This window comes from Dunckerocampus dactyliophorus, chromosome 5 (genome assembly GCF_027744805.1).
Source record: "Dunckerocampus dactyliophorus isolate RoL2022-P2 chromosome 5, RoL_Ddac_1.1, whole genome shotgun sequence".
Classification (NCBI taxonomy): Eukaryota; Metazoa; Chordata; class Actinopteri; order Syngnathiformes; family Syngnathidae; genus Dunckerocampus; species Dunckerocampus dactyliophorus.
Genome location: NC_072823.1, coordinates 85,159 through 111,779, shown reverse-complemented (window position 1 = coordinate 111,779; position 26,621 = coordinate 85,159). Strand labels below are relative to the sequence as shown.

The following is a 26,621-nucleotide window of genomic DNA, read 5'->3' as shown; positions in this document are numbered from 1 at the left end:
ACATAATATACAGTTAGAAATCCCCCAGTTTTTGCATGTTTAATGCGAGCAGTTTTGTCCCACTTGGTTTTAAGGTGGTCTAGTGGTTAGCATGTTGGTCACACAGATGCAGTCAGGAGGTCGGAAAACCTGAGTTCCAATCTCCGTTGGGCGTGTGTGGGGGGGTTTTCTGGGTACTCCGGTTTCCTCCCACATTCCAAAAACATGCATGTTAGCTTTATTGGAGACTCTAAATGGTCCATAGGGATCCAGATTACCTAATTAGGATAAGGGACATAGAAAATGGATGGATGGATGGATGGGTTTGACGGTCCTTGAATGCACCGTCTAACTTTGTCCCACGCTGCACAGATAGACTACTATACTGTATTTTTAACCTTGTTCTTTCACCTCATATTTGGTTCCAAATGCTGATACTATGTGGGAATGCATAAAGGTAAGATTTGATGTATTGCATATTTGTGGGACGCAACCTCTCTGAAGTCCAGGCTGGTACTGGTGGGTAGTGGCTCTGTATTCATGTCATGCTTTTAATTTGATTTTGTTCCTGTCTTAGTTTTACACAATACATCATATACAGTATAACATCGCTATAATGCACGTATGTTTTGCTGATGTGTTGACTTTTCCCGTGACTAGCTAGTGCGCTGCTAATGCTGTTGACATCCATTCTCGTCTTCAGCCATGGACACATTGACACAAGCCCCGAAATAGCTGTCCTCAGCTATGCCTGCCATTAAATAGCAGCTCATAACTGAAATTATAGCTCACGGTTCAAAGCAAAAAATCATGCGACACTCGTTAGTTGGGGCACTCGTATACAAAGATACTGCTGTATAAATGACAATAAAAAATAACGGCAGTGCTCTGGTAACTTCTCGCTTCTCTCTGAAAGGCGACATAATCTGTGACAATTCCAGTCACAGCAACAGTAGATACAAATATCTTTCAAAATACGTTTTTCTTTCTCCATTTCTGCTCAGTATTTGTCCCTGCCGGTAGCTCCACAGTCACCGCTGCTTCCTCAAACTCTGGTGTGGGCCGAGTGTCTATGGCGCCACAAGCGGGAACAAATATTAAGGAGAAATGGACAAAGATGAGAGAATTGTGATCGGTAAGTTTAGCTTGAAAGCCATGGCAGATGGCTCTCGCAACAAGACCAAAGGTATTACCTCCTCCAAGCACAGCGTGGAGTGAAAGGTTCTGAATGGATTTGGATGAAATGTCTGGATCCAGGAATTTTTTTTAAAGGTGTCATGATTCGCCCTGGGCCGCACGGTGGTCTAGTGGTTAGCACGTTGGCCAACACAGTAACAGCTTGGAGATCGGGAAGACCTGGGTTCGATTCTCCCCTGGGCATTTCTGTGTGGAGTTTGCATGTTCTCCCCGTGTGCGCGTGGGTTTTCTCCGGGTACTCCGGCTTCCTCCCACATTCCAAAAACATGCAGGTGAGGTTAATTGACGACTCTAAATTGTCCATAGGTATGAATGTGAGTGTGAATGGTTGTTTGTCTATATGTGCCGTGCGATTGGCTGGCGACCAGTCCAGGGTGTACCCCACCTGTTGCCCGAAGTCAGCTGGGATAGGCTCCAGCATACCCCCGCGACCCTAATGAGGAAGAAGCGGTATAGAAAATGGATGGATGGATGGATGATTCGCCCTAGTTGGTGTGCTACCCTCTGCTGTCTCGCTTCAGCTCTGCATGGAGCACCGGCTGCAGCCACATTGCCATTAAGCCCTTCTTTACATGCTTTTTCCTTTCCTCCTGCCACGTTGCTAATGTTCCTCGTATGCCGTTTATTCTGGCAACGAGCTCCGGATATCAAAGACTGATCCAAAAAAATGTTAGATTGTTATTTTGGTGTGAATCACAATTTTGGGGGGGATCTGTGGCGCTTCGTGGCGGTCTGTGCGCTCCGAGTGCTTTTCTACTTTGTACCCACTGCTGCTGGACTATTTATTGTGTGAGCACCGTTACCTGTAAACAGGCGTCTTTATCGACAGACATCTTGTTTGCCTTTAATTTGCAGTCATGTCATGCTGGAGGGTCAAGTGTCATAATGTTTTTTTTTCACGTTGAGCTGCAGTAATGTCACGGTGACACTGACTACGGTAACCTGTGATTAGACTGCCCTGCCCTCAGATGTTGACAGAGGAACGATAGGCATGGTGGAGGTGGGCGGACGAGCCCAACAGATTGAGGTGGGTGACCTGGGGTAATGCTGACATTCCCCCCGCTTAGTTTACACCCGCAGCGTTGTAAACTAGATAAATGTTTAGTGTCTAGTCACTCTCCTTTTGTCTGTGTACTCTGAACTGGAAGGGAGCGGCTGTGGCAGTGATACAACACCAACAACCAACTTCCTCCTGCATACCTGAACAGTTTTATTGCAAATGCTGGGAATTTCTGGCTTGTAAATCTAAAATCTCTCTTACCCGAAGTACACTAGTATGTTCACTTCCCAAGAGCCCATAAGTGGCACCCAGATTCTGTTATTGGATAGAAGGTCATTAGCCATGTCACTACCACCAAGTCCGTCACGGTTGGTGAGGACTAAAAGCAGTGAATGACAACCGAGGGAATGGCTACAAATCGCAGATGGCGCCTTCATATTTAGAGACAAACAACCTTCGGTCGTCAAGTCAGACCTCTCTGATCGATTTACCATGACTCCGAAGGCCTCTGAATCGTAATCGCATCGAATCTTGAGGTGGCCAGAGTTTCCCCCCCCCAACACGAGCCAATTAGATCCTATAAAGAGCCTATAAAAGCCGCCGGTTGTCTCTGGAAATTACGGCACAGCTCTGTGACATCCTGTGGAGATCTGAGCAGATGGTACACTGCAAAAATGACATTTCAAGAAAGTAAAAACGTCCCATTTTAAGCAACCATTCCTTATTTTTTTTCCTAAAAAAAAATCTTGTTTAGCCATTTTCACCTGAGAAAAAGAATCTTATATTAAGAAAGTATAGCTAGCCAGTTCTTATGAAAATGTTTTTTGACAGAAATGAGTTATTTTTTCTAATAACAAGCTAAAAACCGAATTTTGATTATTCTTCAACAACATATTAAGAAAATTTGAAACTGATTTCTAAACCTTATAAATGTAAGAATGGACTCACCCACAGAAAATAAATGTTTTGCAGATTTTGGACCAATGGGAAGGCTGCACGGCAAATTTCACAAAGCATTTCACAAAGATTTACTACATTAAATCTAAAATGAAATGTCATAAAATCTGTGAAGAAAATTTGGATCTAGTTTATAAACGTAAAAACTAGTGCATTTACTTGCAAATCATGCCAAAAAAAATCCTGATAGTGTTTATGACAGTAGGTTTTCCTAAATGATCCAATTACCATCCATCCTTTTCTATACCGCTTCATCCTCATTAGGGTCGCGGGGGCATGCTGGAGCCTATCCCAGCTGATTTCGGGCGACAGGCGGGGTACACCCTGGACTGGTCGCCAGCCAATCGCAAGGCACATACAGTATAGACAAACAACCATTCACACTCACATTCATACCTATGGGCAATTTAGAGTCGCCAATTAACCTGACCTGCATGTTTTTGGGAATGTGGGAGGAAGCCGGAGTACCCGGAGAAAATGATCCAATTACACTGTTTTTAAATAAAAAAAGTTCCAGCCATATCATTTGCTGTTGGCAAATGATCTAACACGTCTACAAATATGATTTGAAGTCTTGGCAAGTGGCAAATCATTTGCAGTGTACGCTGCAAAAACAGCCATACTTGAAAGAAGCCCAAATGATCTCAAAATGAGACAACTTTTCTTATTTCAAGCAAAACATTCCGCCAATGGGGTAAGCAAAAGTTGCTTGGCTAGAATTCTTATAACTAGAATATTTGTCGTGTGACTTTTCCTAAAATAAGCAAGTTGTTCTTAGTCACTTAGCTAGATTGAAGTCAAATGTTCTTATTACAAGGTAAGAAGTAAGCCAAATGCTCTTAGAAGATTCCTAAATGTAGACAAAAATTGCTTCAAGGATTAGATTTAGGCTAGAATGTTTTGACATACAGTATACCTTTATACATATAAGCTAATCTTATTCACACTACCTTTTTCTTCATTTCTGCTCAGTGTATATTCACGCTTGTATCTGCACATCAGCTGCCACACCGCTGCGTTGTATCAAAGTACGGTATGGGCCGAGGGTCAAACAGGACGTGCAACTTCCATTAATGCGTTATTAATGTGTTAACTTTGACGATGGTGTTGAAGGAAAACTGCACTTTTTGGGGGAATTTTGCCCATCGTCCACAGTCCTTATGTGAAACATGAAGACATTTATTTCCCTTCTCTGTGCTTTCTAACGTTAGGCAACGAGTTAGTATGAGCCAGCTAACAATGCACATAATGGGAGGTACCGGTCACATTTAATAATAAGGTACACAAAAATAGAGTACTGAGGAACTAATGAGGAACTAATGACTATGGCACATAAAGGTAGACTAGTCATTGAGGAACTAATGAAGAACTAATGAGGAACTAATGACTATGGCACATAAATGTAGACTAGTCACTGAGGAACTAATGAAGAACTAATGAGGAACTAATGACTATGACACATGAATGTAGACTAGTCACTGAGGAACTAATGACTATGGCACATAAATGTAGACTAGTCACTGAGGAACTAATGAAGACGTAATGAGTAAGGCACATAAATGTAGACTAGTCACTGAGGAACTAATGAAGAAGTAATGAGTAAGGCACATAAATGTAGACTAGTCACTGAGGAACTAATGAAGAACTAATGAACTAATGACTATGGCACATGAATGTAGACTAGTCACTGAGGTACTAAGGAAGAACTAATGAGGAACTAATGACTATGACACATAAACGTAGACTAGTCACTGAGGAACTAATGAGGAACTAATGAGTAGTGGTTAGGGTTAAGTAGGTTAATTCCTCATTAACTACTGTCATTTTGTGTACCTTATTGTAAAGTGTTACCGAGGTACCTATTTTGACCCTAAAGCACTAACAAAAAACAGTGTTCCATTTCCATAAGTGACCTGTACAGTATATTAACCAAACTACAGCGATATTGTTATTGTAACACGAAATGTTTATCTGGCGGAGTAAGACGACGCCTTGCTCGTCTTAGTGTCACTCAGATCGCCTCAAGCCACCGCAAAGGCACAGACGCAAGAGTGGATACTACTGGCACTCAATTTCACTACCAAGACTCAACAAGATGCTTCTTTTCTGTTAGCATTTTTTACCTGAAGACTGGAGCACAAGTCATGTGCTGGAAGACACAGCCATCCCGATGAGAGCGGACATTGGAAGTGTCGTCCTGGTTTCTATGCTGCTGGTGTTGGTGGAAGTAGCGTTAGCTATATGGGCTATGTCAAATCATTAGACCCTGGAAAGAAGAATGTTTTAAATCATCAAAATACGGCAAGATACTGCAAGTATTACCTGTTATCATCAATATACTTGTTAATGCATGATCACAGTATGGACATAACACCTTGTTAGAGGTTTTTATTTAGAGGGTACCTCCCAGGACGTGCAATGTCAGCTGGCTTATGCTAACTCATTTTCTCTCGTTAGAAAGCACAGAACAGCGAAAGAAATATGTGTTCATGTTTGTGGATGATGGGCAAAATTCCAAAAAAGGGCACTTTTCCTTTCAAGGGAATTTCTGTGAAGTCATTATTAGCTTTGACAGCCCTGGTTTTACTACACTATCACTCAGTGGTGTTGCTCTTCAAATGCTAATGGAACATATCTGAACATGTAATTGTATTTACGTATCAAATAAATACTGTACATGTGAACCTTTGTCTTGTTGGACGTCAAGGTGAGTCGCAACTTAGCAACCGTGGAATCATGTGGGTCCCAGGATTAGAACAGCAGTTTAGGTTGCAGTCCGTTTTGTAGCCGTGGCGATGAACGGGATAAGTGGTATTGAAAATGAATGGATGGCTAACCTGTTCGTTCCTCTGCTTTTTCAGCCTTGGCAGCGGAGAAAGATGGCACACCAGTGTTCAAGTTCCCCAGGTGGCGAGTTAAAGGAAAACCCATCCCCGAGGTAGTGGAGGCCTACATGGCGGTGGATGCTGAGATCAATGTCATGCCCTTTTGCTCTCAGTTCATCCCCATGAACATCATCGATCATCCCAAGCACGGCTCCATCATTTACCACCCCTCCATCCTTCCGCGGCACAGAGGAGCCTCAGCCATCAACTGGTGAGGAATAGGTCGTGTGTGTTTTGGAAATGTGGGGGTTAGACAGGCAGGCCTCCTGAGTCGGGGTGTACTCTGTGCCAGACGCGGGTGCAATTCCCCCTTTTTTCTCATGAACGGCACTCACACTGCTCCACAGCCTTGTGGCTTTGACCTGTTTACTCGTTCCTTCACTTCTTTTTGTTACACAAGCTGGAGGTTATCATTAATATCTGCCAAGAGTACGCTGCAAACACTACATTTCAAGAAAGTAACAAAAAGTCCCATTTTAAGCAAACATTTCATATTTTTTTCAAAAAAAATATTTTGTTTAACCATTTTCACTTGAAAAATAATCATTGAAAAATAATCTTCTGTTAAGAAAGTATAGCTAGCCAATTCTTATGACGAAGTTCCTTGAACTTAAGTAAAACTAAAATAATGAATAATTGGCAATAGCAGAAAGGACACGTATGACCAAATACAAACAGACGGGGTGGACATTGAAAGGGTGAATGAAAATACATTTCTGGGGATCATAATGGATGAAAAAATTTTCCATATCAAAAATATACAACAAAAGGTGGCGAGAAATACTTAAATATTGAATAAAGTAAAATTTGTTCTTGACGAAAAATCACTCCACACTCTTTACTGTTCTTTGGTATGACCATAGATTTAGGGTAATATCTATAAAAGCAATCTTCACTCATCAAATGTACTGCAAAAAAGATCATTGAGAATAATTCATAATGCCAAGGATAGAAAACATACAAACCCTTTATTTGTAACATCACACATATTAAAATTTGCTGAAACTTGCTACCCAAAAACATCATACAATGTTTGTCTATAAGAGAGGAGAAATATGATCTTAGAGAAAAATGAAAGTGAAACCACTTCTATGCCAGAACAAGGCTGAAAAGCCACAGCATTTCAGTATGTGGAATTAAATGATGGAATGGATTGAGTAAGGAACTCCAACAATGTACCAAGATGAGCACATTCACAAACAATACAAGCAGGTGATGTTTGCTAAATACAAGCAGAAGAGTCTTGAACTTGCTTTGGTATTTATTATTTATTTATAATTACACTGATTATTATACTAATTGTGGAAAATCTTAATAATTACATCATCATATTGTTACAATACCTTTTTATTATTCCATGTGTTTAGAATCACATACGGAATACAGGAAGTGAATAATATGTACTGTATTAGATGTGGAATAGATGGGGGGTAGGATTAAATAAGCCTTGCTTCTTCCTACTCCTTTCGGACATGTGGAACTGTGAAAGGATGATTCATGAGATGTATTCTATTGGAACCTTCATGTTCAAATAAACTAAACCAAACCAAGATGTTTTTGCCAGAAATTAGTTATTTTTCTGATAACAAGCTAAAACTTTACCAACCCAGGATTCAGAAGACCTCCATGCGGAACCCACAAGCTCCCCCCATGGGTATTCTCTGTGTGCTCTGGCTTCCAATGGGGACTTGAACCCAGGGTGCCTGATTGCAGGGCTAACATACTAACCACTAGGCCAACTGACATCTTCCATGTTGGCATGTCATGTTAGTTATGTTGCTTACTTCTTTTCAACAAGCGTGACGGAAATTATATGGATGGAACTTTTTTTTTGTTTAAAAAGAGCGCGATTGTATCTAAGATCCGCGACATTTAGGAAAACCTACTGTCATAAACACCGTCAGAATTATTTTTTGGCATGATTTGATGTCAGTTCACTAGTTTTTACGTTTATAAACTAGATCAAAAGAGTATTATTTTCTTGAATCAAGTTTAATAATTTTGCACAGATTTTCTGATTAGATTTAATGTAGTAAATCTTGGTACACTCTGTGCAGCCTTCACATTAGTCCGAAATCAGCAAATCTTGACATTATTTTCTGTGGGTGAGTCCATTCTTACGTTTATAAAGTTTAGAAACCAGTTTGAAATATTCTGACTCTGTTATTGAAGAATAATCAAAATAAGGTTTTTAGCTCGTTATTAGACAAAATAACTCATTTCTGCCAAAAAACATTTTCATAAGAACTGGCTAGCTATACTTTCTAAATATAAGATTCTTTTTCTCAAGTGAAAATTGCTAGACATGATATTTTTTCTTTTCATAGAAAATGGTTGCTTAAAATTGGACATTTATACTTTCTTGATATTGTAGCGACGGGTATATTGTGTTGCTCCCAGCTGCTGTTTTGTGTCTGAGCTATAGGGGGCAGTCAGGTTCAGCATGTTGGTTGTAGCAAGCGTTTGGAGGAAAAAGGCGTAGATTAAGAAGAGAAGGAAGTGTTGCTGCTTTTGTGTTTTGTACACATATGTAGCTAAATGCTCCTGCAGATCTGTAAGTGCCGTTTCTGGTTCTGAAAATAAATGGCCAACTGAATACAGCCACCCTGATGTGCAATTATTCAGCCGCCATTACAATATGTAGTTTTCGCAGTGCATCATGTTTCTTGTCATTTTGGCGAGAAAGCTCAATCTTTGTCTCGTCAGACCATGTTTTTGTCCAGATGGCAATTGGCTTTTCCATGTGGGGGGGGGTCAACCAGCAAAATGGACCGGGTTGGACCGGGACTCGAATCCCCGGGAGCGATTTGAAATAGCCGTGTTTCAAGTGGAAGAACGTCCGACCCAATCATGCAAATTAAAAAAATATTCACCACGTCCAAAACCAACCATTTAAACCAGTTCAAATCATGCCAAAACCTCATAAACACACAAAACACGTTTTACTCCCGCCCAGCGATTCACAACCCAAGTCGATGTAGTTTGCGAACACAAAACATACTCATAAAAGTACTCATTATATTTCTCCAAGGTTGGCAGGTCTGCGTTTGGTACAAAGATGTTTACAGGCTAACACTAGAAAATGGAACCAAAGACTCCGGATGTCTTGCCAATGAATATCTGTTCATGCTTGCCATAGTTGTACTTTTTTGGGGGTATGTCTGTGTGTCACTAGGACCCTGATTGAGGGTGATGAGAAAGCTGGCTTCACGGTGTTCTGGGCCGATGACGGTCTGGATACTGGACCGATCTTGCTGCAGAGGGAATGTGCTGTTGAACCCAATGACACTGTGGACACGCTCTACAACCGCTTCCTGTTCCCAGAGGGCATCAAGGCAATGGTAACACTTGATTTTTAAAACATTTTTTGAAGCGGTTCATCCCTGGAGGGGATGTCTTTTGAAAAATGTCTGGTAGTGAATGACTTAATAGTGACTCATTCTTCTGACCCTGCCTCTTGTTCCTGGCGCCGCTCCGCTGTCATGTTTTCGCATCCTTGTTAAAACACATTGCTGCTGTCGTCCTGATGCTGTTTTCCTCCTCCTTTATGTAACAAACTGAAGATTAATTTATTCCATAACAGCCTCTACCTCAACCTCTACCTTCCGACAGCATGGTCCAGAAGTCCAACTTTTTGTGCGATGGCGAGCGTCTTCCTCTGGCTTTTGGGTGCAGAACGTTTCCTTGACATTGCGGGTTTTGTCGGGGCGAAAACGTGCAAACATACAGCGTTCAGAGTCACACTGTTAGCTGTTTGCTAGCGATGAACACAACAGGAGACACGGCACGAAGGAGATTGATTGACAGTGGTCTACAGCTAATCAGGACACAGGTTCTCCTTTACAACACAATACGCGTTCATATGCTGTAAAATAAAAAAAAAAAGCATGAAAAATTGCACAAAAAAAATCTGCGAAACTGCGTGAACCACGATGAAGCAAGGGATCATGGTACATCTGTTTCCACATGTCAGCCTGTTGATGGGCTGAGACCATCTGTAGCCGTGTACAATAGTAATAATCATGCACTTTAAACAAAAAGCATCGCTCAAGTGCTGTTATTGCTAAAGAAAATGGATGTATCCAAATCCATACGATGCTGTCATGGGAAGTAATCACCGTTTGTTTTCCAATGTAGGTGGAGTCGGTGCAGCTCATTGCTGACGGGAAGGCACCGCGAATCCCACAGCCAGAGAAGGGTGCAAGCTACGAAGGTATTCAGAAGAAATCCAATGCCAAGGTGAGATTTCTTATAGCAGCAGTCCGTCATGGGCAGTGCAACCGTCAGCGCAGGTCAATTTCTCCCACGAAAAATGTAAAATTATGTACTGTGTGATGGCGGAAACTTGTGTGGGCCGACAGCGGCTCGGTAGGCACTTCTGCTGCTCCCTCCGTGGTGCCGCATGGCTCGCGTGGTAGAGTGGTTGTTCCCCAAGCTGAAGGAGACTTGCTGGTTCGATCCTCAGTCCCGGACCGTGTTGAAGCATCCTTGGGAAAAATACTGAACGCTTGCGTCTGTCAGAGAGGCCGTTGGCGCAATCAGTGGCTATGTTTACAGCAGTCAAATAACCCTGTCATAGCCGGTATATTAGCAATAACCCAGTAAACACAATAGCCCTTTTGAAAAACGTTTTTTAAAAACCCAAATATTACCCCTGGATTACTCCTTTTCTTACCCGAATATTGGGTCATGTATACGCCTATCGGGATATCCTGATCGAAAGGAACATTGATTTGTGTTCTACGCATGTTCTATTGGAAAGGAATCTGGTGTCTTTGGCAGGAACGAATTGTCCGGGGGGCTCTGGTGGATGTAGCATGAGTATGGACGGCACAGCTCCGGCTCCATTTCCTGTTTCTTCACGATCTCGCCTTGCGTTGATGAAGAACGTGAGACAGAGTAGTGTCAAGTACTGCTGGTGGGTCAGTACCAGCACCAAGGCACAAACAAAGGCGTTCATTATCCGCCGTGGCGGTGGTTTTGTTTTTGGATTGCGTCATGACGTTTTCTGTGCCTTTTTGGGGTTTTTTCACGTCACGCATGTGACGGGTTATTCCGAATGTTTGACCTTAACCCAAATACTGACTGCATGTAAACAGAGTGACCAAAGTGCTTTGATTGTCTAGGAAAGTGCTGATGAATATGAACATGGAAGGGAACATTTTTCTCTGATGCAACTTGAAACTGTTTCTGATATTAATAGATTTCACGTGATTATTTCCAGCGTGATCATGTGAACATTCCATATTTACTACCGCTAATTCAGAGAGGAGAGGGAACAAATGAATGCAAAATACCAGTAAGAACAAGAACAAACGAGGCAAAAACAACACCTATCAACTATCAACTTGCATTGGCTTCCACGTAACCGCGACACTCCCGATGGTCCGTTATCAGTGAGCCATTAGCTTTCCTTCCCTGAATCATTGTGTGAATGAGGCGACATCGTAAATGCTTTCAGTGGCTCGAAGGTAGAAAGGCTAGTGAATGTTCACCAGCATTCTTCTCCCACTCAGATCAACCTCGCTCAGCCAGCTGAGGCCATCCACAACTGGATACGGGGCCATGACAAAATCCCAGGTGCCTGGACTGTCATTGACGGCAAGGTGTGTTTCTTGGCACACATAATGTCACATTTCACACAGCCGTGTTTTGATATACAGTTGGGCTACACGAAAATATTCATCAGCTCCCAGGAGAAACAGCATTCGTTGACTTGCAAGCACGTCATGTTTGGAACTTGATGGATTAGTTTGCCTTTTTGATTCATTTTTATTTAAAAAGTAGGGGAGCAGCGATAACAATTTTATCACCAAACTTTAAAAAGCCTGAAAAAAAGTGATTTTGGCCGATACCAATTTTGAAACTGACGGCGTGTTTACATTACACGCATTTTGCCTCCGCATTGTCACACAAATTGCCGTGGCAATGCGTGTCATTTATTTTTTTATTTGTGGCACGCCTGAAAAGCATGACGACTCGCAGTTTGTGCACGGATTGCATTCTGTTTACGCATAAATTACACACATGGCATGCAATTCGTGACTGAAAATAGCACGAAATGACTACGCTCCTGCACGACTTATTTACAACTTGTCGTGTCTTGTTTACATCAAAGATGGCACCCTCCGTGGCAGACGTCTCTGTGACACTCTCACGTTTTTTTCAATTTTTTGCTATTTTATTGTTCATTTGGGACATTCAACACACTCACGCAGTACATTACAACAGAGAGACACTTTTGAACATCGGCAGGGTTCACCATGAACTTTCATTTAGCCTCTCAGACTTTGCCTTTCTTCTGCGCCGGGAGAACGCAGCAGCCTGCGGACCTGGTGAGCTGAATACCCGGCGAGCAAAGCATCCGAGGCGTAAACGAGGCAAGCGAGCCGGCCTGCATGCTAGGCTAAAAGCTAGAGCGACGAGGCCACCGCTACCAAGCCTGCTGCTAGCCAACGTCCGCTCCCTCGAAAACAAGATGGACGAACTAAGAGCAAGGATTACAGCTCAACGTGAGATCAGGGAATGCTGTGTCCTCACCTTCACAGAAACCTGGCTGACGGAGGATATACCGGACTCGGCGATCCAGTTGGAAACATTTGCTGCTTACCGGGGAGATCGGACTTTAGCGTCTGGTAAACACAGAGGTGGCGGCGTCTGTGTTTACATAAACAAACGGTGGTGCACAGACGTACAGACGATGGAAACGCACTGCTCGCAGGACATTGAGCTGCTGATGGTGAAATGCAGACCTTTTTATTTGCCTCGTGAGTTTAGCGCTGAGTATTTAACTGCTGTTTACATTCCACCACGAGCTAACACAGCTAACGCACTAGGCCTCCTGCATGACATCATTGATAAACACGAGACCAAACACCCAGACGCTGTATTTATTATATCTGGTGATTTCAACCACTGTAACCTCAGGACTGTCCTCCCCAAATATTACCAGCATGTGAGCTTTCCCACAAGGGAAAATAACATCCTGGACCAAGTCTACAGCAACATGAAAGGTGCTTTGAAGGCTGTTCCAAGACCCCACTTTGGAAAGGCCGACCACATCTCTATATTCCTTTATCCAACATACAGACAACTTCTTAAACAAGCTCCCCCAGTAAGTATAGCAGTTAAAGTGTGGAATGAAGAAACTTATCAAGTACTTCAGGACTGCTTTGGCTGCACAAACTGGGATGTGTTTAAAACTGCAGCGGGGAGGGAAGATTGTACTGTTGATTTGGATGAATATGCTTCTGCTGTTACTGGCTACATTAGCACATGTATAGAGACTGTTACCACCACCAAGTATTACAGAAAATACCCTAACCAAAAACAGTGGATGAACTGTGATGTAAGGGCTAAGCTACGTGCTCGTTCGACTGCATTTGTCATGGGCACCGCTGATGACTAAAAAAAGGCCAGATATGACCTGAGAAGGTCCATACAAGAGGCCAAAAAACAGTACAGACAGAAGCTGGAGGGCTACTATTCCACCTCAGACCCTCGGCGCATGTGGGCGGGGCTCCAGCACATCACAGACTATCGACAGCGGAGTAGCGTAGCCACGTCCAGCCAAACCACACTTCCAGATGAGCTGAATGAGTTCTACACCCGCTTTGACACCCAAACTCCTGATGAGCAGAGAGGGTGGCTGGACTTGGGGAGCACACAGGACTCACCTGTCATGGTGACATCAGCTGATGTGCGCAGGGTTCTGAACAAAACAAACCCACGAAGAGCAGCAGGCCCAGACAACATCTCAGGACGTGCACTTCGGGTTTGCTCATCAGAGCTAGCTGATGTGCTTGCTGACATATTTAACCTGTCGCTTGCACAAGCATCTGTACCGACCTGCTTTAAGTCCACCACCATAGTGCCCGTACCCAAGAAGAGCAACGTGACCTGCTTGAATGACTATCGCCCTATAGCACTCACTCCTATTGTAATGAAGTGCTTTGAAAGAATAGTCATGACCCACATCAAAAAGAGCATCCCGGCGGCAACTGTGGACCCTCTACAGTTTGCATATCGCCAGAACCGGTCTACGGATGATGCAGTCAACACAGCCCTTTCTCACCTACAGGGCCAGGACACATATGTCAGAATGCTATTTATAGACTATAGCTCTGCTTTTAATACAGTCAGCCCCCACAAACTCACAGATAAGCTCCTCACACTTGGCCTGTCTCCCTCTCTCTGTAACTGGGTGTTTAACTTTCTCACAGGCAGGCCAGTCAGTCAGAGTCCACAATCGCACATCCAGCTCAAGAATTGTGAGCACTGGGACCCCACAAGGGTGTGTGCTGAGTCCGCTCCTCTACACGCTCTTCACCTACGATTGCGTGGCCTCCCAGAACAACACCAGCATCATTAAATTTGCGGATGACACTACAGTCATCGGACTGATCACTGGTGGTGTTGAAACATCATACAGAAGAGAGGTGGTGGACCTCATAGCTTGGTGTCATGATAACAATCTCCTTCTCAATACAGATAAGACTAAAGAGATGATCATCGACCCAAGAACAAGGGAAAAGGAGCCGCATAGACCCCTGTTTATTGATGAGACTGAGGTGGAGAGGGTGAAAACCTTCAAGTTCCTTGGCACACACATCAGCGAGGACCTCACCTGGTCTCACAACACCCAACAAATTCTGAAGAAGTCCCAAAGGAGACTGTACATCCTGAGAAGACTGAGGAAATTTGGCATGTCCACCACAATCCTGAGTTGCTTCTACAGATGCACTATCGAAATGTCCTTACCGCCTCCATCACTCTTTGGTACGGTAACTGTACAACACGTGATAGGAAGGCACTCCAGTGGGTGATCAAGACCTCACAGAACATTGTTGGGGCAGCCCTCCCCTCACTGCAAGACATTTATAAATCTAGAGTCCTACGCCGAACACACAACCTCATCAAGGACAGCACACATCCACAACACTCATTACTCACACTCCTACCATCAGGCAGACGCTACAGGAGTTTAAAGTCCAGGACCACAAGGCTGGCAAACAGCTTTTACCCACAGACCATCAGACTTCTCAACGAAGCACTCACACACGCCGCACGCAACACACACTCATAGCACTTTATTTATTTATTTATTTATTTACGTCTGTGTAGGCTCTCAGTCGTACAGGAGTTGTCCATCGAGGAAAAGGCTTCTTGAGACGTCATCTGTACTTCTGTGAAGAAGGTGTCGGACGTTTTGCTGCTCATTCGAAGAGCTTCGTCAGCGAACTAATAAGTGCTGGTAGCCCAAACAGATGGTTTGAAAGAGGAGTGAAGGAAGCTATTTTTGTCAAACAACAGAAGCCATCATTGAATCGTAATGGTGGTTTGAGGTTTAATTTGGACCCTGTGTTCAGCAGGTTACTGAGACCAAAACCCACAGCTCTTAGTCTTGCAAATGAGGTGAAGCCAGGGCCGAGCCAGAACAATAGATGCTAACGAGCCAGTATCAGAGTCGTTCATACCCAACTCAGGGAGCGACACTTCCCTTTTATCGGAGGTGTTAATAGCAGGATAGGATTATACCACTACTCCGCCCAGGCTCAGTGTAAGGAACCAATAGGAGGAAGGTGCTGGCACACCAATTCCGCCCACTCTTAATGTATTTAAGGCCTAGACTACCAGCACTTATTAGTTCGCTGACGAAGCTCTTCGGATGAGGAGCAAAACGTCCGACACCTTCTTCACAGAAGTACAGATGACGTCTCAAGAAGCCTTTTCCTCGATTTATTTATTTAATTATTTATTTGTATATTTATTTGTATTAATGTCTCTTCTTTTTGTTGTTGCTTAATTTATTGGTATATATGTTTATGTTTCTTATGTTCTTATTCTTATTCTTTCTTGTGTTTTCTTTCTTTTCTTGGGAGAATGAACAGAATAAGATTTTCATTGCATGGTATAACTGCTGTTTTACCATGCACATGACAATAAAACTCTCTTGAATCTCTTGACATCTAGTGTACGACAATAGTACAGGCGACATGCATTGTCCCCGCATTGGTATGCATCGTGTACCACATCAGGAACAGCATCCCTGTTCAAAATGTGTTTATACCGTACTTTCAAGCCAAATGCCTCTTGTAAAGGTGTTCTTAGCAGTCGTCAGTGAAATGAACACTACAAAAACAGAACTCGAGGTGGTCGTCCATTTGTCTCTTGTTTTCTGTACTTGCTGCGTCCATTCTTGTCTTAAACCTTCGTCTTTTGGAGAAGAAAACAAATGTACATTATCATTCTGATATTGTGAACATCCAGCAGCAACACTACATGTTGGCGTGACGACTGTTTTGATGAAAAATCTACCAAACAAAGTCGACAAGCTACCTCGGCTTTAGCTGAGAAGTGTTACTCCGCTTATGTCAGTTATGGAAATGACGCTATGCTGAGACAACGAGTTGAACTATAAATGTAATTATTGCGAATTTACTGTTTGCTTCCATGAATACAAACAATATATATCTGTGACCCTTTAAATGATCTCGCAACAGACACAATAATAATAATCCTCATCATAATGATAACACGGGTTACTTTTGCGGCCATAGCCCACAACAAGCTAAACTGCGCCTCTGAAGCCCCGACCTGTCCACCATCAATTTTGCTCCCCGACAAGGTAAACTGTCTTAAATGGCTTATTTTCTCTGAATATATCGACTATATTAGGTAAAACGAATGTAAAGGTGATTATATGGGTTTCTAGTTGGCTCTAATAATCTTAAAACACGTATTTAGAAGATGTTACACAGTTACAAAAACATTCCATTTCTAAAGAAAAAATCCACACGGCCGGGTCTGGAACCAATCAACTGCAATAAACGAGGGATTAGTGTATTTAAAAGTACACCTTGTGCTATGACTGCAGTAGATGGGGTTCTAATGATGTTCGTTTAAAACATTTCTCAAACTACTGTATCTACACCCAGCCAGTTACTCTCTATGGGTCAACAATGTTGCAAGGATCAGTACCACCTGGCCAGCCACTGGAAATCGAGGGAGCCTCTAAACAAAGCTTGGTGGCAAGGAATGGGCTTGTCCTCCATGGAAGTGATGGAAAAGCAGTGAGTATCACTGACTGTATGTCAGGGCGCTCATCAGGCGGTGTCATTAACGCATGCCTACGTGTTTTTATTCCAGGTCCTGGTCAGGAATTTGCAGTTTGAAGACGGGAGAATGATTGCTGCTTCAAAGTACTTCTTGTCTGGTGAAACTCAAAGTGTGGAATTGACTGACAACGAGAAAACCGTTGTGGAGGAGATTAGGGCAAGTTGCAAACCAATGATCCCATGTTTTTAATCTTCCGTTTTCTCCCCCAGTCCACCTCTTTTTGTCCCAAAACCTCTGAATGGTTGGCCTTTCTGTTACTGATGGCAGGATATCTGGAAGGGCATCCTCAGCAACATTCCAGCCATTGAGGACAATACTGACTTTTTCAAGTGTGGAGCTGCTTCCATGGATGTGGTCAGGTAAAGAAACACATATTTGCTTGAAACCAGAGCGGTCTATTCATGCTGGGGGGGAGGGGGGGGGCACCTTGAAATAGTAAGGTTGTGCAATCACAGGAAGGAAGAAATAGGAATCATTGTGACAGCTCCTACTGTTGCAATGGATCCTAAATGATGTTGGTTTTCTTTCATGTGTAAGGCACATGGGTCCATGTGCAAAGTGTCTCAAGGTGACGTTTGACATGACCAAACATTAGACCGCTATAAATCAGTGGCATGTCAACCCAGGTTGGTGGAGGAGGTAAAGCAGCGGGCTGGTGTGCTCCTTGAGAATGAAGACGTTTACATGGCTACCACCTTCCAGGACTTCACTCAGATGCTCGTCCGTAAGCTGAGAGGTGAAGAAGAGAAGAGCGATCTGGTCATTGACTATGTAAGTCCGTGCAGCAACACTTATTTTAATGGATGCGGTAGCGCAGCTAAATTGGAGGTGTCCAAAGTGCGGCCCGAGGGCCATTTACGGCCCGTGGCCCTTGGCGCGTTCTAGAAATCCAATTAAATAAGAAAATTTAAAAAAACAACAGCGAAATTGACAAAAACAGCAGTGATTTTATGAGAATAAAGACAAAAATATTAGGAAAATAGTTGACATTTTAAAGCTTATTATTGTGATTATTATTTTTGCCGTTTACCATTTTAGGAAATGTTACAATATTATGAGCACAAAGTCAAAACATGATGATAATAAAGACCATATTAAGTGGAATAAAAATGTATGCTATTCTGTGCCTCTGAAGCAGTGATGTGCAGTAAAGAGGGGGGCAGAGCCTCACCAGTCATGATGGAAAAAAATAATGATAACATAAAATAAACATTCAATTCATATTTGTCCACTGAACTGTATTCTAAATGTATTTTCTCTACGAGTCCAATCGCTTCTAACCTTTTCTTAAAGGACTAGTTAGCTTAGCTTTTTGACATGAAGCTGTGCAGTGTAGTACATCAACAGCCACTTACCCCCGCCCCCACTTGGTCCCCTAAATCCAGTTCTGGTCGGATTTCAGTGATGAAGAACGTAGTACCACTTAGTTGCTGGGGCCATCTAAGTAAAGAGTTTGGCTTCTGAAAACAAAGTGCGTTGAAAAGGGTCTTTCACTTGTGTAGCGCTTTTCCACGTCCGGTGGCACTCGAAGTGCTTTGACAGCACATTTACCGACTGATGACGCAGCGTCAGGAGCAACTGGGGGTTCTGTATCTTGCCCAAGGGTATTTCCACACGATCACGGGAGGACAGAAGATCGAACCTGCAACCTTCAGGTTGGGAGACAGCCACCTAGCCATGACAAAAATGCCTCCTCAAAATAAATCAGACCTCACAAAATTCTCGCCGTCATATTTGTCTCCTGACCTATCCCTGCGCACTGTGGCCTGTGCATTCATGCGTACGGGATGAAGACACTCGCAGTAATGCCGCTCTTCTTCCTTGATGGAGTGCCGCGGCCATCTTGTTTACGTCTTCCACGGTGGAAGAAGATGCGAGTGTCTTCATCACGTACTCTTTTGAATGCGTATTGTTTGGAGAAACCAAACTCTTTACTTAAATGCTCCAGCAGCTAAGCGGAACTACGTTTTAGCAGTTTCAAAATTTGCTAAATCAGCAAAAAGTGTACGTCCCGCTTTGTCCAAATGAGGTTACGACTGGTAGTTGATCATCGTTGGTTATTTGCAATTGACTCGATGAGACAGTTGTGCTGTGTGCCACCAGGCAATCCAAGAGGTGAACAACATGACGGTGAAAATGCCAAACCAGTGTTTTATCGATGGCTGTTTTGTGGACGCAGAAAATGGCAAGACGTACGATACCATAAATCCAACTGATGGATCGGTAAGCGATGTCAAGACGCGGACTTTCGTGCCAGCATCACAGCTTGTCGTCATTGCTGATTCCACATGTCACGTTCTTTTCCAGGTCATCTGTAGGGTGTCCTATGCTTCAGTGGGGGATGTGGACCGTGCAGTGGCAGCTGCTAAGCAGGCTTTTGTTAATGGGCCCTGGGGAAAGATGAACCCAAGAGACAGAGGAAGTCTGCTTTACAGGTGAGTTGCCAAAGTACGATGGAGCGTTAGGACCATATTGAAAAAAAAAAACTAATCTGAGATTTCGAGAATATAGTTGCAAATGTACGACTCTATTCTCAAACTCAGATTTTTTTTTTTGTTTGTTTTACAAACAAGTTTACGAAAAAAAGGTCATATTATCTTTGACCAAGGCCAAAGGTCACATAATTCCCCCTTCTCGTAGCTGTCTCAGATATCTCAGAGTTCGAGAATATAATTGCAAATTTATGAGAAAAAAAGTGTAACTTTGTTACAGGCATTGCCTGACACAGCTAGGATGCTGCCCCCACTGGCTCGTTAGCATATGTGACCTTTGACCTTGGGCATGTGGAGGGGGCGGAGTAAGGAAGGCAGAAGTGAGAAGGGCTAGCCATGCTAATCTGTTTGTGCTCAACTGCTGGGTTTTGCTGCCACGTTATAAATAAAAGCTTACCTGAAGTTTCCTTCCTTTCTGAACAGCTAGTGCTCTGTTTTAATATAACCACTTTATTCTCGAAATCTCATCCATCCATCTTCTACGGCTTATCCACGGTCGGGTCGTGGGGGCAGCAGCCTAAGCAGGGAGGCCCGGACTTCCCTTTCCCCAGCTACTTCCTCAAGCTCCTCCTGGCGCATCCCGAGGCATTGCCAGGCCAGTTGAGAGACATAGACTTTCCGACGTGTCCTGGGTCTTCCCCGAGGCCTCCTACCGGTCGGACGTGCCCTGAACACCTCTCCAGGGAGGCATCCTGACCAGATGCCCGAACCACCTCATCTGGCTCCTCTCCATGCGGAGGAGCAACGCTTCTACTTCTCACCTTATCTCTAAGGGAGAGCCCAGCCACCCTGCGGAGTAAACTCATTTCGGCCGCTTGTACCTGCCATCTTGTCCTTACAGTCACTACCCAAAGCTCATGACCTTAGGTGACTACTGGCTCCATCTAGCAGTGACCTTTCAGCTCTCACTGGATCGGTTTGCAACCAAGTGTGAATCGGCACGTCCGAGTCCAAGTCCATGGTTCTCTCCCGGTATAGGGTGGAGTGCCATCTCTGAGTCGAGGATAAGATCCTGCCCCAAGTGGAGCAGTTTAAGTACCTGAGGGTCTTGTTCACGAGTGAGGGAAGGATGGAACGCGACATGGACAGGCGGATTGGTGCCATGTCTTGCAGTGATGCGGACTCTGGATGGATAAGAATCGGCCATAAATCCTGAGATGAATGGACTGTAGAGACATGCTCACGGTATCACAAGACTAGCAACTGCTTGACCGTCCGCCTCTTAACCAACGTGAGGGCCTGGGCTGCTGGTGAAACAACTGTCGCGCATGCACTGTAGTTCAGCGTGGCTGAAGATGAGAATGGATGTAAATAGTAGCGGCACGCAAGCTAGTCACCGGGAAACATTTTCAACACATCGGAAAACGATCAAATTGATAGGTCCTGAAGCAGCAAAACAGCCCCAGACCATCACACTACCACCACCAGATTTTACTGTTGCTACTGTATGATGTTCTTTTTCTGAAATGCCAGATGTAACGGGACACACACCTTCCAAAAAGTTGCACTTTTTCCCAAAGGTAGGGGGGATCATCAAGATGTTGTCTGGCAAAATTGAGATGAGCCTTAATGTTGTTTTTGTTCAGCAGTGGTTTTGGTCTTGGAACTCTGCCACGCAGGCCGTTTTTGCCCAGTGTCTTTCTTATGGTGGAGTCATGAACACTGACCTTAACTGAAGCAAGTGAGATTCGCATTTCTTTGGGTGGTTTTGTGGGGTCTTTTGTGGCATTTTGGATGAGTCATCTCTGCACTCTTGGGGCCACTCCTATGAAGGTTCACTACTCTTCCATGTTTTCGCTCTTTGTGGATAATGGCTCTTACTGTGGTTGGCTGGAGTCCCAAAGCTTTAGAAATGGCTTTGTACTGTAGATTTGGATGTTTTTCTCCCTTAATAGTAAAAAGTTTCATTTCAAAACTGCATTTTGTGTTCAGTCGTGTTGTCATTGACTAACATTTACATTAGCTTGATGATCTGAAACATTTCTGTGTGACAAACATTCAAAAAAAGAAGAAATCAGGAAGGGGGCAAAGACTTTTCCACACCACTGTACATTTTGCTCAAGTCTATCCACCTTATACTTTTTTGCTTGCTGTGTAGGCTTGCTGACCTGATGGAGCAACACCAGGAGGAACTGGCCACTATTGAAGCAATGGACTCAGGAGCTGTGTACACACTGGCCCTGAAGACTCATGTGGGCATGTCTGTCCAGACATTCCGCTACTTTGCTGGCTGGTGTGACAAGATTCAGGTACAGTTGAGGTCGTGCACTTTTTATTACTGTCGCCGAAAGGTTTGTCATCGTGTCACGTGAACCTGTGTAAAGGATCCCTGACATGATTTATCAACTTAGCTTAATTATGTTCTACATTGTTTGGTTTCGAAAGCAAACGGTAAACTCGCAAAAGATGACAAATAAATAACTTGGCCTGTTCTAAAACTTTTGACCAGTGGTATATATTGCATTTTTCTATCCTTCATGTATTTAAAAATGCCACACACATTCTCAGGAGAATACTCTTTCTTCAAGGTCGGCAAGTCGGATAATGTAGGACAGGGGTGTCCAAAGTGCGGTCCGGGGGCCATTTGTGGCCTGCGACTGTGATTTTATCGGCCTGCAGCACAGTCTAAAAATGTAATTTAACAAGGAAATAAAATAAAAACAGAAGCAAAAATGGGAAAATCAATCAAAAGTCAAAATATTAAGAGAAGAAAAAAAGCCGTCACAAGAGTGACGTAATAATATGAGGAAAAATATCATGGAGCATGAAAATGAAATATTAAAGACTTTTTTTAAAGTAAAAAACGGTGAATAAAGTTGTAATTTTTGGAAACTTAGGTTGGGGGAAAATTTATAAAATGAGAATAAAGTAAAAGTATTTGGAGAAGAAAATATACAAGAAGAAAGGTGAAATATTTGGAAAATTATACAAAAACCCCATCAGAAATAGAAAACAACAGAAATTTTTACCATTTTAAAGTCAAAATATTAAGAGAAAAAAATTGTTTCCAAATGGGGAAAAAAGTAGCAATTTCATGAGAATAAACTTGATGAGAAAAAATATCATTTTAGTAACTGTTGAAATAAAGACCAAATACAGGTAAATCACAGTGTATAAACCGCACCTTTTTTCCACCGGTAAGAAGCAAAAAATCGGGGTGCGGTTTATACACGATGACAGGTCTGTGACCAGACTCGGACTGAAAAATAATATCAGACAACGCTTCTACAACGCTTAAGCGGAAGATCACCCGTACTACAAGCCCGGTCACAACGCCTGAACTTTGCCGTAGCGTTCCTGGAGCGGTGAAAAAATTAATCACCGCTCGTAACCGTTCACCATCGTTTAACAGAAGTTGGCCCCCGATAAGACAACGCCGTATCTGCTCGGCCACCGCTGATGGTCCCTCCTACTGCTCCGAAAGTTTTGAGCAGCACAAAATATTGCAAGCAGTGAGAAGCGGCCAATTTTCCGCCACGGCAAAGTTCATCATCGCTCTGACAACGCCCAGTCAAAGTTTGGCGCCGCAAGTTCGTGGACGCTTGGGTCCGCTAGGCCAGAATTTGGCTATAAATACGGGGAGAAATTGACCGGAAGCCCATTTGGGAATAGCCGTCTGTGGGTCAGACAGTTGCTTTGACTTTAGTGCCCTCTGCTGTACAGTTGCTGAAAATGCTTGTGTATGCAATTTCTCTATAACTTATCTGACTGCTGTGTGTCTGTATTTTCACACAGTGAAACGATCTCTATATACACTGAAGCTAACCTAAACTTCCATTAAAACATTGCAGATGATGTGAAATACAATACAACGCTTGAGTTCATTCAAAGTCACACTGAAGCAATGCAGCGTTATGTGTCAGAGTGTGTCATGACAATACATGGATAACTGATCCGCATGCGCAGAACGCCGCTCTATCACCGCTCGCGTCACCGCTAAACCAACGTTCGCTACCGTTAAATCAAGGCTAAAGCAGCACCGGCTTCAGCGGTGCACCGCTAGGACAATGTCCGTGTTTTCTATTTTTTTTTTCCCATTTTGTGCGCCGTGACGAGTGTTGTCGAAATTCGGCCCCCTCTTCCTACCGTTCAAGGGACGCTACAGCAAAGTTCGGGTGGTGTGACCGGGCCTGAACCCTCTCAAAAATGCCACGACAATCTTTCACCGCAGCGTTCAAACTCTCCGAGTTGGCCAGCATCTATGAACTAAACTTTTTTTTTTTTTCCCCGCTGTGAACCTGAAAATGGGGGTGCTGTTAATACACGGGTGCGGTTTATACACCGTGATTTAGGGTACATTATTTTTTTCAAAGATAAAAAATATTATGGGAAAAAAGTTATAATTATGAGAAGAAAAGTCACAAAAAGAAAGCTGAAATGAAGTAGTTTCAAAGTAAAAAAAAACCTCTAGAAATGGAAAAAACAGCTGTAATTTTACAGGAATAAAGTCAAAATACTAAGAAAAAAGTCATAATTGAATGAAGAACAAAAGTTGCAATTTTACAAGAATAGACTTGTATTATTATGGGAAAAAACGTAATTTTTAGCAGCATTTCACCTGTATGATGGATATATTCCAAAGGTCCAATGCAGTGTTTTCTTGAGCTACATGTAGCTTCTTAGCACATCTCCATGTGTTGCTTTACTAAATATCAAAGTGGCACAGTTGCATCCTTTCATTTTTCACTATGCGGCCCTCGCTGGAAAAAGTTTGGACACCCCTGATATAGGAATGTTCAGCAAGTAGTTCTGCAAGTTAGTATCTACAAGTAGTTCAAAAATGGCAGTCACAAAGGTATGGTTGTTAAATTATGAATTTCCCTTTGGGAAATGAATAACTTTTCATTGCATAAAGTTGTCATGTAAATTGCTGATGTAATGTCACTGTGCATGTAGTTGGAATGTGTTTTTTTTGTGGAATTTAAATATGTATCCATGTACGTAGCACATATACGAGTCATTAGATTAATTCATCGACTGATAATAGTGTCGAGCTTTCCCATGCATTGATTATCAACGTAGGAAAGGAACGGATGTACATCGGCACCTCGGTTTTTGTTATTCATTTGCTCCAAAAGGTCAGATGAAAACCAAAACGTCCGAAATCCTGTCAATCCAATGAATTAATTCATAGAGAAGGTTATTTTTTTTCCATGCAGTCAACAATGACATAATTCTAAATGTACTTGGTACTTTGCGGTGAGTTCTGTCTTGAATTCAGTCGTGTTTCTCTTTCGTCTTTATCAAATTGCTGGCACAAGCAACATTCTTTGGCTCCATGGCGGGTTATTCCATAGTCGTACTACGGCACTGGTGAGGCGTCAAGTGCGTTCGATTTTCACGGCATGATACAGCACGGGGCACACGTGTTGTTACGCGCAAAGGTGAACGCTAACCGAGACGTTGTGCGAAGTCAGAATGCTTGAACAACACACTGCATTGTTCGCAGGGCAAGACAGTCCCCATTAACCAGGCCAGGCCAAACCACAATCTCACCTTTACGAAAAAAGAACCAATAGGGTAAGATTTATGGAGTATAAGAAAGAGCTCACGATTTACATTTCATTGAACGCTTCTATTTGTATTTGGTATTGTTGTTCAGTGATTGTATGTTTCTGTGCCAGCGTCTGTGCCATCATAATCCCTTGGAACTACCCCCTCATGATGTTGGCATGGAAAAGTGCTGCCTGCCTTGCAGCGGGAAACACACTTGTTCTGAAACCGGCACAGGTACCCAGACTATATCCCTTGTTGCTCCAAAGGCTTGTTCCAGTATATTTTGACAATACTGTGTTCCCTCATTTATCGCGGGGGATAGATTCCCATATAGCCCCCAATAAGTGAAAGCCGCGAAGTAGCCAACTTAATTTTTTTACAATTATTATCAAGGATGTTTGATAATACCGGCCCACCGCTATAATCGGCTCGATATCAGCATGAAAATGTGATATCGCTATCAGATGTTCCCCTTTAATGGACGGCGATATAGCCCAGTGCGGCAACGTCGCAAAATTGCAACATTACTGCATCATGTAGTTCAACCAATGCCACTCACAAGTCGGTGAGGAAGAGATAACTCTTTATTCAGAATAACAACAGAGACAACTTCATAGAAATCGGGGGGGGGGGATACCACCCCACTCCACTCCACTCCACTCCACATACCAGTTTTACTCACACTGTCTTGAAAGAGAGAGCTGAAACATCACACAGCAGCGTAGTAGGTAGATAACAACAGACAAGAGACTACCAACAACTATGTGAGCGCTACACAGGTAACTTAGCAGACTTTTACAACAACAGTACAGCAAAGCACGCTCGGGAAACAGGAAGCGCTGTCGTCTAAAACATTTACGTAGACTTCGCATCGAGCACTGAGCCGAACGTCAACGTCGGCGCCATATTGGATGTGGCGAGGCTGCGCTGTAACTGAATACAAGTAAATGTAGGGGAAAGGCTTCATGAGACGTCATCTGTACTTCTGTGAAGAAGGTGTCGGACGTTTTGCTCCTCATCCGAAGAGCTTTGTCAGCGAACTAAGTGCTGGTAGCCTAGGCCTTAAATACAGTAAGAGTGGGCGGAATTGGTGTGCCAACACCCTCCCCCTATTGGTTCCTTACACGAAGCCTGGGCGGAGTAGGTCTACTCCTCTCCCGCCATTAGCACCTCCGATAAAAGGGAAGTGTCGCTCCCTGAGTTGGGTATGAACGACTCTGATACTGGCTCATTGCTGAACACAGGGTCCAAATTAAACCTCAAACCACCATTCTGATTCAATGATGGGTTCTGTTGTTTCCAGTAAACCAGTAAATACCCTGAGACAAAAATTAGTGCATCCTAAAGACAAGGCTCCAAACCAAAAACAGAGCAATGTGGTCTATTCCATCCACTGTAAAGATGAGGAATGCAAAGAGCACTACATTGGGGAAACTAAGCAAATGCTTCAAAAAAGGCTTTATCAACATCGCAGGGACAATTCTAGTGGGCCTCAAT

The 26,621-nt window shown here is 43.2% G+C and overlaps 1 protein-coding gene across 4 annotated transcripts in view; it reads left to right on the top strand.

Moving 5' to 3' along the window:
* Window positions 1–26,621, top strand: part of LOC129181120 (mitochondrial 10-formyltetrahydrofolate dehydrogenase-like) — a 53,845-nt gene that overhangs the window by 5,620 nt on the left and 21,604 nt on the right. For 2 of the 4 annotated variants that reach the window (XM_054775832.1, XM_054775834.1), the window contains exons 3-15: window positions 5,995–6,229; window positions 9,194–9,359; window positions 10,156–10,257; window positions 11,535–11,624; window positions 16,956–17,090; window positions 17,167–17,292; window positions 17,404–17,495; window positions 17,763–17,907; window positions 19,240–19,359; window positions 19,444–19,571; window positions 21,727–21,877; window positions 25,078–25,148; window positions 25,253–25,358. In XM_054775832.1, coding sequence (XP_054631807.1) covers window positions 5,995–6,229; window positions 9,194–9,359; window positions 10,156–10,257; window positions 11,535–11,624; window positions 16,956–17,090; window positions 17,167–17,292; window positions 17,404–17,495; window positions 17,763–17,907; window positions 19,240–19,359; window positions 19,444–19,571; window positions 21,727–21,877; window positions 25,078–25,148; window positions 25,253–25,358 — 1,667 coding nt within the window. Of the gene's footprint in view, window positions 1–2,088; window positions 2,204–5,994; window positions 6,230–9,193; window positions 9,360–10,155; window positions 10,258–11,534; window positions 11,625–16,955; window positions 17,091–17,166; window positions 17,293–17,403; window positions 17,496–17,762; window positions 17,908–19,239; window positions 19,360–19,443; window positions 19,572–21,726; window positions 21,878–25,077; window positions 25,149–25,252; window positions 25,359–26,621 lie in introns of all 4 variants that reach the window. The other 2 variants (XM_054775835.1, XM_054775833.1) reach the window with 2 other exon arrangements.